This window comes from Martes martes (assembly GCF_963455335.1).
Source record: "Martes martes genome assembly, chromosome: 16".
Taxonomy (NCBI): Eukaryota; Metazoa; Chordata; class Mammalia; order Carnivora; family Mustelidae; genus Martes; species Martes martes.
Genome location: NC_137904.1, coordinates 28,561,537 through 28,576,510, shown reverse-complemented (window position 1 = coordinate 28,576,510; position 14,974 = coordinate 28,561,537). Strand labels below are relative to the sequence as shown.

General features: G+C 38.0%; 1 protein-coding gene across 8 annotated transcripts in view; it reads right to left on the bottom strand.

Moving 5' to 3' along the window:
- The window catches only part of SYNRG (synergin gamma), an 87,031-nt gene that overhangs the window by 26,334 nt on the left and 45,723 nt on the right, over positions 1 to 14,974 (bottom strand). For all 8 annotated transcript variants that reach the window (XM_080826229.1, XM_080826235.1, XM_080826228.1 and 5 more), the window contains exons 13-15: positions 13,136 to 13,254; positions 12,856 to 12,918; positions 6,384 to 7,331 (exon numbers count right to left, since the gene is read on the bottom strand). In XM_080826229.1, the coding sequence (XP_080682355.1) occupies positions 6,384 to 7,331; positions 12,856 to 12,918; positions 13,136 to 13,254 (1,130 nt within the window). The remainder of the gene's footprint in view (positions 1 to 6,383; positions 7,332 to 12,855; positions 12,919 to 13,135; positions 13,255 to 14,974) is intronic.

Genomic DNA, 14,974 nt, shown 5'->3' with positions numbered 1-14,974 from the left:
ACCCTTTTGTAAAATTCTGCAGTAAGAAAAAAACGGGTTAAAAAGAAAAAACACCAGAAATGATTATATTATAATCAGGTAAAAAGCATTATAAGCAATAAGGGATGACCTTAGCTGAAAAGCTTTTAAATATTCTTATAATACTACAGATCTTCAATAAACCTTACTTTTATTAAAAATGAGAGGCATAACATTTTGCCTTTTGGAGTAACTCATGGAAATGACCAAATGAAAGATTAAAAAAATTTATAATTAAAAAAAAGATGAGTAAATATGCAAGATATGCCAAAATCCAGCCTCGAGGTTGATTTTAAAATTTTACTTTTCCTTATTCATTGGCTACTAGAGTATAAAAAAAAAATTTACTGAAGTGCAATGCATCTGAACACAAAAGGAAGTACTAACTGACTTAGGTAAGGAAGATGTGAACATTATCTTTCATCTTTGCATTTATAAATAATATAAAAACTGAGTAGTATTTCCTGGAGTGGGGAATATTTAGTAAACCATTTTCTAAGAAAAATGTGGTAAATCAGTTCACAGAGGGTAGGTTAAACCAAGAAAAGTTCTCATTTCCCATGTTAACAATTCTACATTTTCTAAGCAGTTAAATTACATGTATTACTGTATGATGGTTTTCAAAATATTAAAGATACTGTGAGACCTGCAACATCAGTGATGGAAGCCCTGTCTGGAAAAAATGATTTGGAATAACCCACATTTTGTAATCACTGAAGTTTCTATAGATGGGTTTTCCATTCAATAGCTGAATTCTGACAATTGCAGGAGAAACAGGAAAAAGAAAACAGAGAATGGATGCAATAAAATGAAAAGAGAATCACTACTGCATTTCTAGTTCTCCTGGAGAGCTCTACGGCTGTGCTGGGTTGAACAGCAATTGCACACAGATAATAGGCCAAATTGTGTGCTGTAATACAAGTGTTTGTTGGCAACCAGGAATGTCCTATTACAAAGGCCAGGGGAATGAACTAGGTGAGCTCCTTTCCATCATGGAGCTCAAATCAAGACATGGATTTCTTGCTTATGCTGGCAAGTAACCCTAGCAGTCTCTTCCATAACCTCTATTCAAATCCCCCCGGAAGATGGTGAAGACAAAAACAAGGTATTTCTTGGAACAAAGAATGTGAGCTGCCATTACACGACGCGAAGGCCATACTGATTTCCATGGAAGTTTTCTAAAGCAGTAAGCATATGCCCAGGCGATTAAGTTCCTGGCTTTTGAGAAGGGAGCTTAGACAAAGAAGAAAAGGATATATGCGCGAAGTCTACCATTCTTCAGGGTTTTGTACAGCAATAAAAATGTTCAGGGGGCTAAGGAAGAAATCTCTTTTAATTTCTTATACTGATTTAATCCAAACTTCACTTACCAAAGCAAACCACGAAATATTGATACATCTCAACTTCTTTCCACCCCTGACACTATTCTACCTTCACATGCTCTATTAACTATAGAACCTGGGCTGTGGCCTGGAAGTCTCAAACACTTGGATAGTTGTTCAAGAAAAGAGAATGAAAGTGACCACACTGTGAGTCTGACAGGCTATGAAATGCTGCGGTATAACTGCCTTCTAGTGTTCCCTAATCTGTCTAGAAATCTCCCATTCTTCCTTTGTCCTGACTCACAGAAATCTATGGTTTAAATGATACCCACACAATCTGTAAGCACCCCCAGATTTCTGCGCCAGTACTTTAAAGTTCAACAGAGAAAATCAGCTATTCTGGAGATATGTGAAGTCAGAAGAGGCTGGAAGGTCAAGGAATGGTGTCAGGCTTTACAGCTGACTCTTGAATGGTATGGGTTTGAATTGCACAGGTCCATTTATATATGGATTAAAAAAAATAGAGTTTAGTACTGTAAATGTATTTTCTCTACCTTGTGATTTTCTTGGTAACATTTTCTTTTTGCTAGCTTACTTTATAATACATAATACATCTAACATACAAAATAGGAGTTAACGGACTTTATTTTATCAGTAAGGCTTCTGTAGGCTTATTGTCAAAGTAAGTAGTAGGCTATTAGTCAAAAGCTGTATGTGGATTTTTGGACTGCGCTAGGTCAATGTCCCTAACCCCCATGTTGTTCAAGGGTCAACCATACAGGGGGACTGCTCATGGTCATCACGAAAAATCAAATCTCATTAAAAAACCCATCAAATGAGCTGTAGGTGGGGCCTTTTGGCCATGCAAGGGAGAGGGCAGCACCCGGAAGACCCTCCTATGCCCGTGACCTTATAATGCTCTCAAAGCCATTGGGCCAACGCTTTCCAAAACAACATATCAAAAGAATTCAACTGATGGAAAAACAAAGCTAGAAGAAGCTCTTTAAAAAGAAAATAATTTGATTTTGATATATCAGGATTTAGCCCAGCTTCACTGATACTGTCAGTGTCCCCTTCATGTTCATTTGCGACTTTTAAAAATCAGCAGAGATTTTAATGTGAACAATAGAGTGATTGCAGAATCTGAATACACTTGTATAATTTCTCAGGCACTGACGTATGACATCAAGCACTAACTGTATTACTTTACTTGGCATAGGAGTAAACAGAACACATCATAATTAAGACATAATATATTTATCCAAACACAGTAGTTTGAATGGCAGACTCAGCTTTTCTTTGAATTAATCCAAACCCCAACATGCAACTTCTTTCCTTCTCAAATGGCCTATTTCAGATACTGTGAGTGATCTCTCTGGAATCCTATTCAAAATCCTCATCTTTAATGGTTTAATTTCCTGTCTACCTCAAATTTTTTAAAGAACAAAGAACTAAAATCTCAAAATATAAGAAAAAAATGTCAACCATGGAAATAATCCTTTTTTCCCCAAGATTTTTATTGGTCTTGGGTTTGTAATCTAAAAAACAATAATATTCCTGAGGTTTTTTTTTGCTATTAATATACTCTAAAATGAAACAAATATTTTCCAAACTTAGCATTCTCTTATTGCTAATTTTTATATGTCTTTCTAGGATTAGTTTCTTAAAAAGGAAAGTGGCTTAAAGCTTACTTTGAGGACCTCCCCTAAAATTGTTTCAAGAACTTGCTTTATGGACTCTGAGTAAAAACAAACAAACAAAAAACACAAAAGACTCAGGGTGGCTTCATGATACATTCTGAAGCTGGAAAGAACGTGCTCTACAATTAGAGCCCGAGTGCCCATTTCAGACCCACACTGAATTCAGTTCTGAAGACATTTTGGTATTAACACTGAACACTCTCCATTACAGAGATTATCAATTTAAGCTCAGTTTGCATGTACTGTGCTCAGAAGTCCATCTCAATACTATTCCATGATTTAAGTTAAACTTACAGGCATCTAGTTATTAACAGATGTGTCCCCTGTCCCCAACACTCAACTCTTCGATCTATTCCCTCAGCCACTCCCTCTCTTCATACCGTAACTCCTAGTGGAGACAGGCTCTGTCATGTTTACTAAACGGTAAGACCTACTCTGTTTTTTCCACTAGAAGAAAGGAGTAAACTTTTCCTATTACATAGTAAGGTTAAAATTACATCTTAATTCAGTGCCATGTTGAAAATTTCTATTAATGGAATTATAAAGGGGAAAGGCTAAGCCAATACTTTCTTAGGAGAAAGGTATTTGAAGAAAAAACAAAAGGGAAAGGCCCTCTAATCACAGGAGATGCTACAGCTTTACACTTGATACGGACCAGATATTTCTCTGGTCTAACCCTTAAATAGTAGAAATTACACACATCCCCACACTTTCAAAATATGCCAAAGAATTATTTATTAACATAGGACTTACAGATCACAAAAGAGAGTGGTACAGAAGAGCTGGAAAAGAAGTCATCAGAATAGGCATGCAGATCAGTATTTGCAGAGGAATATACCAAAGCAAGTTCGAAAAGGCACATTCACACAGAAAATGTCTAAATTGAAAAAAAAAAAAAGACATCAGAAAAGCAGCCAAAAAAAAAATACTAATAATAAGGCGCTGATTAAAATACAACGATTTTCAATGTCAAAGAAGAGCTACTTTACAGGTAGGTAGGTAGCTAGCTACAGAAGTCTTGCTAACCCTTTGAGAGTGTCACGAATGAGGGTAAGCTCTTGCTGCCAACAAAACCAGATGATCTTAATGACTGCACATCAAGATGGTTCCGTGCCAGAGAGATTAAATTTGGTGGTGGGGACGAAAGCAGCCTAGTTGAAATTATATGCAGCAAGGGCTCAAAGGGTTAAATGTAATAGTATGCAGAGAAATCAGGCAATGTTATTAGTATTATCTACCTTCCATACAAGGAATTATAGCAAGAGTTAAAAGAGACAGTATCCCCTTCAGAGTTAAGTTGGGGTTTCTAAACAAGATTAAGGTACCAGAGAGAGCAATCTACTAGTTTATTCTCTTTTCATCGGCTCACTTGTTATTTCTCCAACAAGAAGTACCTTTAACCCTCAAACTAAGAGAGCAAGAGATACTGTGGTCAACATGAGGTTAAAGTCAAACCAAAGTGCACTGAAGAGGTCCCTGTCATTTACCTTCGACAGTACATGTAGGCAGCAGTTTTGCTCAACAACAATATAGCTCATGGGTCAGGCATCAACCCCTTTTACCAACCGCTCTAAAGGGATACTGCTCCTTTCCGACAGGCGGTTTACAGATCAAAAAGAGGAAACAATCTGCTTTTAAGAATCTCTGCAAACTTAAGAGACTTGGCTTGAACATTACAGGTTCCAAGCTGGGAATGTTTCAAACATACATAAAAGAACATGAGCACAGAAGATTATTTTAACAGGTCAGTCAGAACAAGCTTGGTCACAAGAACCTGCCCCTCCCCAAATAAAATGAAAAAATTTTAAAGGAAGGAAAAGAAAAAGACATCCCAAACCTGATTTAGAGTCATCTCATAAACACACCTAGCTTGGCACTATGAAAGAATATAGATTCACTTTCAGAAAAATAGCTTCTAATTCATAACTTCAGAGTCCAAAAGGCTAGTATACATGTCATGAGATTTTTAAATAAAAATCAGATATTTTTCAAAAAACAGAGCATTTTGCAACCGACTACTGTGGCTCAAGCAGCTCATACAAAAAAGAGAAACAGAATCACTCTACCAAACAAACAGCAGCAAAAAAGAAAAAAAAAGGAAAACATCTGAGGAAAAAATACAAAAAAAGGAAGTAGACAGTCGGGCGCAAGGAGCTATGCAGAGTCCGCGGCCTTCAGACAATGCCCCAGCCAGCCAGCCACCACGTGACACGCGTCCTGTCTCTGAGAACCTGCTCCTGATCCAGCACACTGTTTAAGAATATCTCCGACTACTCCAGCAGCCAAAGGACGGAGGAGGTTTTGTTCTCTGACTTACCATTTTGATATATGCAAAAGCCATAATATTTTGACATTTCTGCCACAATCTGTAAACTTGGAAATGTCTTGTATGTCCCTCTCTAGTTAAAACACAACAAACCCTTTGAATGTATAATATGTTTTCTAGAATAATACAGTAATACTGAGATAGTTCTCATTATTAAAGGCCACAAAATGGGTTTATCTTTCTATATAACATATCAAATAACAAAACAAAATAAAAACGAGGACACTTGGGAATCTAGTTTTTATGACAGGAAGCTGGACTAGAGAATAAACCACTACAAGTAAATCCATACAGAATTTAGAGAGGGCTCCCTTGTAAGATGTTTTCAAACATTTTATGAGAAAGTTAGTAGTTACCCTATTCTACCATCTACAGATTTGTTACAATTTAATACTTCCAGCAATAGAGTTTACACCAAACACTGTACCTGAATTCCACTACAACTCATGCCCTCCTCCTTGCCAGACTCTGGCACACACGACATCCAGACAAGCTCTTTCCCTCCTCCCTTGTGGGGACGTGGCAAACTGCAGTACAACCGGCTAGACATTTTTACTTTCTTGGCCTACCAAGAGTCAGTTTCTGTAAACCGAACAGAATAATATATTGGCAGCTGCCAAACAGACCCAAGAGAAGAGAGAAGGAGAGGGAAACACCGACCTCACTCACAGAAATAGAGGAACATTACTGACACTGCAGAAGTCTTTATAAAAAGTCCTGGTGATGTAGGGTTCATTCAGCAGTGGATTTTTATGTGCCTCTAACACCAAGTTGGTGTTTGATTTTGAAAATAAATTAATCGATCCAATCTAAGTTCCACAGTATTCAGGGGATCCATATATCCAAATATCTACAGAATCAACTTTAACACTGCTTTAATGGGATTGGCAATGAAGAGGTTATTAGAAATTCATAAAGGTTAAGAGCCAGAGCCTCACGCTACTGGAAATCGGCACCCACCACACCATCTTTGAAATCTACATCACCATCACCAGAGTAATCTCACCAATTCCTCACCTGCAGCAGGAGGATGCTGGCCACTAACTGTTGGTAAATCCAAAGAGCTATCAGACATGACATGCTTAAGATCTCCTCCCACATCAGCCAGTTTCATGTCAAACTGAACAGAGAGTGCGTCTTCAGAGTCCTCCTTGCCAACACTGCTGCCACCAATGGAAGGGAGATCCAAGGACTTCACTGAAGCAGAGTCTTCTTTGGTGTGTCTGAAAGCCACGGATTTCTCGCTCAGGGATTTGTCTGAGTTCATGGAAGAAAATTTACTGGAGTGGAAGTCAGCAAAATCATCGTCACTTTTTCCTGAAGGAGTGTTATCTTTTAGTTCTTCAACACCTAGTCCAGATCCTTCCAGAGAAAGTTGTTTGAAGACATCGTATTTGGTAGACGCGGCAGCTGAGCCTTGTCCCATCTTCACTGCACTGCTCGAGCTGCCGGGCAGAGGAACAGGACTAGCTTCCTCTTTAAGGGCATCGTATTTGTCATCGGCCTTTTGCTCAGCTGAAACAGAGCTGTTACTGAAAGCCATAAAATCTGCAAAGTCATCCTGCTCCCCAACAGATGCTGGACTAGAATATTCTCCAAAAAGGTTGAATTCTCCAAAATCATCAGCCAAACTAGACATCTTCGTGGCTGCCAATGCTGTCGTGGATGCAGCGGGCGCTGCTGGCTGTGGTCGTGTGGAAATGGCTTTGGATGCACTAAACGCAGCTGAAAAAGACAAGGGTTTCTCGCTGCTGCAGTTAACCGAGGAAAACATGTCTAGATCTGCTAAGTTCAGAGGGTTTTTCACTTGTGTTTGTTGTTTCTGTTGTATAGCTCCTGAGGGGAAGGCTGCTGGAAAAGTTTGGTCTTTTGTTGGTGGTTCTAGTGGTGATAGACTGTCGGCAGTTTTAAAATCTGTGAAGCCATCATCTGTGCCTGCAGATCTGAATTCTGCAAAGTTTTCCCCTGAAAGAACAAAAAAACACAACACAGCCAAATAAATAAGAATGCTGAGCTGAAAACCACATGGTGCACAGCATATTAAATTACAAGCATACTTTTAGAGACTTTCCCCTCACTGGTTTGACATTATTTAACCATGCTGTAAACCCTACCAAAACATCTCTTTGGAAACTACACATCTGTTTCCACACTGAAGGCTAGTGATACCAAAAGAAATACGAATCAACCCGAGAGCACCTAACAGCAGCAGTTTTATTTGCTCATCTAAGTGTGCTGGGTCTCCTAGGGCCAGGTCCTTCAGCTGGCCAAAAGTGTGGCTCTCGGGGCTTCTGCTCACTACAGCTAGCCAGCCCAGCACACAAGGGAAGAAGAAAGAGGTGCTTGAGGTTTCTGAAGAGAGACACGTTGAAATAATGATCCCTTAAAGATAAAATGCTTTACATGGTGATCAATCGAGGCAAAAAATGTCACAGATACCAATGAAATATTACGAAAAGTCCTGCATCTAATATTCAGAATGTGAAACCCTTTGTTCATTTAGGCACTTTAAGCATATTCTTAGGTATCACTGGTTTTCCTCCAGTATATGGAGGCATAAATTGGAAGGGAACTTCCACGAAAATTTTTCAAAAGGTATCTACTTACTTGCAAAGCATTCTAGCTAAGGACACTTTTTTTAAAGATTTATTTATTTGAAAAAAAAAAAGATTTATTTTTTTGAGAGAGGGAGAGAGAAAGCAAGAAAGCAAGAGAGAGAGCGAGCGAGCATGTGTGCTCATGTGAACATGAGCGGGAGGGGCAGAGAAGCTCAAGCAGATTCTGCCCCAAGCAGGGAGCCCGATACGGAGCTGGATCTCACAACCCTGAGATCCGACTCCAGCCCAGGCCAAGAATTGGACACTCAACTGACTGCACCACCTTGGTGCCCCCTGCTAAGGACACATTTTATTTTATTTTTTTTTTAAAGATTTTATTTACTTAAGGACACATTTTAAAGTGGTGGTTTTTCTATACCCTACAACAAATAAGCTGATCTCATGGAAAAAAAAAATTCTGAGTACTTGGGCTGTTCTCAAAATCAGCCATCCCACTAAACCAATGAGTGCTTGTTCTTATTTATTAAAATTTGAGGCATTTAAATAAGTACCAACTGTATTAAAAATTTCAAAGGATAGGATTTAAACCTTATATTGTGCTACTCTGAGGAAGGATTTATTGAAAACTTTTTTGTTATTGTTTTTTAGAGAAAATAAGTACAATGAACTTTCAATAAAAAATTAAATAGACTCAATTAAGATGCTGATAAAAATCTTGACCCATGATTCTTTAAGATTTTATTTACTTATTTGACAGAATGAGAGAGCAGGAGGGCACTAGCAGTGGAAGCAGCAGAGGATGAGGGAAAAGAAGCAAGCTGTCTGATAAGCAGGGAGCTCGATGTGGGACTTACCCCAGAAGCCCAGGATCATTAACTGAGCTGAAGGCAGTCGCTTAACCAACTGAGCCACCCAGGTGCCCCTAAACCCATGATTCTAAATAGAGTTCCTTTATTATTAGAGTAACATTATCACTCATAAGTATGAGGTTAGGATGCAGATGATCTTAGTTTTTCTAGTGGTGTCTAAAGGTTTTCCATCAAATCCACTAGGTTTTACCAAATAATGAAAACCAAAAGATAAACCAAATATAAATATAGCTATACCAACATCACTTATTTGAAAACGTGAGTGCTATTTCTAGAGAGTTATAAACTAAAATATAGGCTTTAATTTCTTTGTCCAGTTTTAAAATTCTGTTTGTCCCTAAAAATGAGATATAGAAACAAATGAGCTATTAAAGTATACTTCAGGGGCGCCTGGGTGGCTCAGTGGGTTAAGGCCTCTGCCTTCAGCTCGGGTCATGATCCCGGGGTCCTGGAATTGAGCCCCGCATCGGGCTCTCTGCTTGGCGGGGAGCCTGCTTACCCCCCTCCCCTTCCGCCTGCCTCTCTGCCTACTTGTGATCTCTGTCAAATAAAATCTTAAAAAAAAAAAAAGTATATTTCAAACCAAAATCTAATTCTTAAAACTGTCATTAAAATAAAACAAGCTTTAAATATATTGTGTTTGTAACATGATGTATGCTTTGATATATCATAAGAAAGCATGGAAAAACAATGGAAGCTGATTTAATCAATTCACCAGCATAATTCATCAACACAAAGAAATCTACTTAATATTATCAGGGAAATTTTAGAAAGAGAGGAACAGCATTCAAAATTTCTGTATTTTATGTTTTTAAGACATATGACTAATAAAACTAAAGTCAATTTCACAAATTGACAGGAGAAGCATATGTAAAACTTAAAAAAAAATCACACACAATTTTGGATAAGTATGTTACCGATAATATTTGTATCGTTTTTGTAAATGAAAATGTAACAAGCAGCCAATTTTGTCACAGTCTAAATTTTTGATGTGCTGCTTTGAAATATCTGTGAAATTGACATGTTTTGCTTTGTTATTTTTAAAAAGAAATCACCACAGCAAACTAAACTTACTGATGAATTGTAAATGTTTTCATTAGAAATGTAAGCTAGGTGAAAGGTTCAAAAAGAAAGAAAAACGGGTGGGTTTATAAGCTCAAAAACAAAGGGAACTTTGGGGCAAATAAATTAGTTGCAGTCATTGGAAACTTGCATATCAGAGGATACATTAATCCTCTGAATCCTCATAAATTCCCCTACTTGTCACTTTTTAGGCCCTGAAAACATTTCAAAAGAGGTCACTTGTTGCTAAAACTTCAGTAAGAAGGGTCACTTCTCCATATAGAGTATTTTCCTCATCTCTTTAAATTTACGGTTTAAACTGTAGGAGTAGGAAAAAAGGAAATAACATTAATCTCTGTCACTTAGTAACCTACAAAACCCAGTTCTGAACACAATACTACATGATTTTTCATAAATTCTAAGACACTAACATACTTGATGCATTCAGGCCACTGTATGTATGTATGTATTTGACAGAAAGAGAGAAATCACAAGTAGGCAGAGAGAAAGGCAGAGAGGGGGAAGCAGGCTCTCTGCTGAGCAGAGTGCCTGACATGGGGCTTGATCCCAGAACCTTGAGATCATGACCTGAGCCGAAGACAGAGGCTTAACCCACTGAGCCACCCAGGCGCCCCTGGGCCAATGTATTTTTAATGAGAACAGAATAAAATTTATTCTCCTAAAATGAACAAAGAGTTGGCACCTCTACCTGGAACTCTTTAACTCTGAGTTAAAGTTAATACAGATATGAAAGCAAGCCAGCGCACATGGCAGTAACGATATGGGATTCTGCTACTTCAGTTCTCCAAGAGCAGCAGGAAGGTACTGCTTCCATTCTGATGAAACCACTGTCTTTCCCAGGAATAGCACACCTATGGTAAGACCTTTACTACCACCCTAAGCAAAGAACTCTGATATTAAACCATGCTCTTTACTCCAAACTCACCTTGACCTGAGAGGCAGGTGAGGAAAGCACTGCTGGGAGTCAAACCCAACTAACAAGCCAAAGTTCCTCTAGGGTTTTGTGGATTTTTTTTTTTTTTTGCTTGTTTTTAAAGATTTATTATTTTAGAGAAAGAGAGCATGTGAGTGAGCAGGGGGAGAGGGAGACAGAATCCTGAAGTAGACTCCCAGCTGAGGGCAACCCCAGGACAGAGATTGCGACCTGAGCCAAAATCAGGAGTTGGCCCTCAACAGACTGAACCACCCAGGTGCCCCAAGTTTCCTCTAAGGTTTATCTTTGTACTCCTAGTGCCTAACATAGGCACTGAGGAAAAAAGTTATTACATCCTAAAGGCTTGAATGAAACAAGGAAACACTTCTGGAACCTAACAGCTATAAGAGAGAGTATTTTTAGAATTGCTGGGTTTCTCTTTTTAGAGATACTTAAATAGTACACTTAAAAAAAATTTTTTTTAAGATTTATTTTTGTGGGCGCCTGGGTGGCTCAGTGGGTTAAAGCCTCTGCCTTTGGCTCAGGTCATGATCCCAGGGTCCTGGGATCTAGCCCCATATTGGGCTTTCTGCTCCAAAGGGAGCCTGCTTACTCCTCTCTCTCTCTCTCTGCCTGCCTCTCTGCCTACTTGTGATCTCTGTTAAATAAATAAAATCTTTAAAAAAAAAAAAAAGATTTGTTTTTGCAACAGAGAGGTAGAGAGAGAGAGTGCACAAGTTGGGTGGGGGACAGTAGAGGGAGAGGGAGGAGCAGGCTCCCTGCAGAGCAAGGAACCTGATGCAGGGCTCCATCCCAGCACCCTGGGACCATGACCTGTGCAGAAGGCAAACACTTTAAAGACTGATCTACACAGACACCCTAAGCAGTACACTTGTTCCGTGAACTTTCACACATACATTACCTTTCCTATTATCTCCTCTCACTTCCCCCACTCACTCCCACCCTCTTGGACAGAAGGGTGAGAACAAAAGAATGTTCCGAATTTGAGCACTCAATACACAAAGGTAGAATATGGATGGCACTGTACTCAGGAAGAAATCCTCCTGAGAGTATAAGATATCATAGCATGTGCAGCTAAACTTGGAAGGACATAATTTGACCTATGGATTATCTAAACCCTACATATCAGGTTAGGATTTAACCACAAATACAACTTCCAGTCTTTATACATATGGCTCTCAAACTATCATTCTATATTCCCTTCTACTCTAAGCCCTTCTATAAATTCCTCTTATCTTAAATTATAGCCAATTCTGAAAATCTTAAAAAGACTGGTTGCTACCTTTTGCATAGTCCACAGACTGACAACAGTTCAAGTTCTTGTTAAACATTAAAATAACAGAGACCAGTCAGAGCCCTCCATTTGATACAGAAGTCTAACTTGGCTTGAAGGCTTCCAGTGAAAGAGAACACACTAGAATTCAAAAGAAATTGCCTCAGGGCACCTGGGTGGCTCAGTGGGTTAAAGCCTCTGCCTTCGGCTCAGGTCATGATCCCAAGGTCAGGGGATCGAGCCCCACATCGAGCTACACCTAGGGCTCCCTGCTCAGTGGGGGGTCTGCTTCCTCCTCTCTCTCTCTCTGCCTGCCCCTCTGCCTACTTGTGATCTCTGTCAAATAAATAAAATCTTGAAAGAAAAAAAAAAGAAAAAAGAAATTGCCTCAATTGGGGGTTTGCCCTTAATTTTAGAAAATAATTTCCAATAGCTGAACCACATTTTGCTTCCTTATAATTTCCAGAGGCACAAAGCCAAAAAATCCTCTTACACTCAATATAACAAAGACATGTTCAGAAGTATCACTGAAAGATCCATGATTCACATACCTGTACCCCTGGGGCAAATAATACATTATATGTTAATAAAAATAATTTAAAAATATCTTTTATTAAAAAACGAGGAGTACCTGGCTGGCTTAGAGGAACATGCAACTCTTGATCTTGGGGCCATGAGTTCGAGCCCCATGTTGGGTGTAGAGATTACTTAAAATAAATAAATTTTTAAAAAAACAGAAGTAATTTATCTATTTAAGGAATCAAAAACGTACCTGAAGATTTACTCTCTGCTGTCTGTTCGAGTTCTCTGAAAGCACTGTATTTATCACCAGGCTCTATGATGAAAAGACAAAGTCCATTAAGTTTAGGAATCTTAAAAAAAAAAAAAAAAGTTTAGGAATCTTGATATTAAAACTCAAGGAAGTAAGTAAGGCAGACTGGTTAATCATACATACTTGACACGTGGTGTAAGCATTTTATACATTTCTCACAAAAGGTCACCACTAAAATGGTTTACATTCATAGGTTTATGAATTGACAATGTGTTTTTACCTCCAAATGGAATAGTATTTTCAGAGGACTTCTCAGCTGCAATTCCTTTAAACACAGCATATTTATCCATCAAAGCTGATGCTTTAGTTCCAGGAAGTGGCATCAACAAAGAAGGGGCACTATAAGGGAAAATGAAATACTTCTTATTGACAAGAACACTGAATCCTTCCCTTATCATCAAGTAGAAGCTTAGAATTAAAATGGTAAATAGGTACTACCTGGTTAAAATTCATGGCTCCCTGCTTTAAAAGTTAGAAACTATTTATATTCACCACAGAAGGGAGAACACTTTTTTTTTTTTTTTAAACATCCTTTTTTCTTGGAAAAATATACTGACACACCACCCATGTGATAATTCTTTGTTTGATTAGCTGAAGAGGGGTCAGACCCACACTGACCATCTAATCATCTCTGTATGCCACAAAAACAGTTGTAATGGCACTGGGAATAGATTCTCATAGGATGACCTCCTAGAATTTTAACTTAAGGTCCGTAAAATGGCAAAAGTGAACTGTTCCAAATATGTACACCCAATATTTTAGAGTAAATTCTCTTAACCTTAATATAAATTATTCTTTGAAATGGGTTCAGACTGCAGAGGTAGAATAGTTAAGATAAACATCTGTTTATGAAATGTTGTTCAGGCCAAGATGTAAATTGTTCTTATTTGATCTTATAGCATTGCTTACTGGCAGAAGTTCACACATCTGATAAGCAGCAGTAGAGTTAATATAATTTACATTTTTACAAGGATCACATCAGCGTTTCCAGAAGCTATCTTTGTAGCAAAACAACAATCACTTCAAAATTAGATAAAGATACTTTTGCCTGTGGACGTATTTCTCGCTGGATGGAAAAATAGTGTAATGAGTACTATCTGTGTGGGTAATTCTTGGATAGCTTAAACACACACTATAAAAGCACTGCCCCCCCTTTTTTTCTTATCACACCCAGGCAGCTCCCTGGAAGAACAACTTTACATATGAATGACTACGTTCCACCACTAGTTTGTGTCATTCAATACCACACACACAAGTTATATAAATGGATTTCTATTGAGTTCTTTGCCCTGAAGCAAAAATCTTCCATAGTCATTTAAATCGTCTTATCAGCGGCCTACAAGCAAGGTAAAAAACCCAGCTCCCGCACATGCATGCTAATGGAGGTCCACAGTGCTATAGGACTTAATGCTATGAAATATTATAATTTCACACCACTACCAAACCGCTGCAATGTATTTAATCTTGACAAACAGGTCATCATCTATACATTATAGGTGGATTTTTTAAGCCCCATAAACAATTAAACTACAACTCATTGAGCGGAATGTTACATATAAATAAAAGTAATTAATGCTTGAGGGGGAAAAAAATCACAAAGTTGAACAATCTATTTGTTTTTCCTGAACTGGCAACTTCAGTTACAGCCTTATAAAGCCCACTGGTAACATCTACTAAATATGGCATATAATTGATTTTTATTAATTTTAAAATTATTTTCAGGATTGGAAAAAAATAGAGGACCTTCAAGGTAATGAAATACTGATTGAAGTTAACAAAATAAAATTCCACTAAAAAAAAACCAAACCTGCTGACTCAGACTGTAATTTTATGCACATTACAAATGAATAATTCATTTTAATTCTCTGAAATTCTTGGAAAAAAAAAACAAACCAAATTGTAATCACCATGACAGTGTTTAGGCCAGTTACATAAAGTATTTATCTATTCCGAATATGAAAACTGTTATTTCTACTCTTTACACTAGTGAAAGATACTCAGTGAGAGAGGTACATTCTTTTAAAATTTAAGACCAGGCATTCTGTTGAAATATAAGACT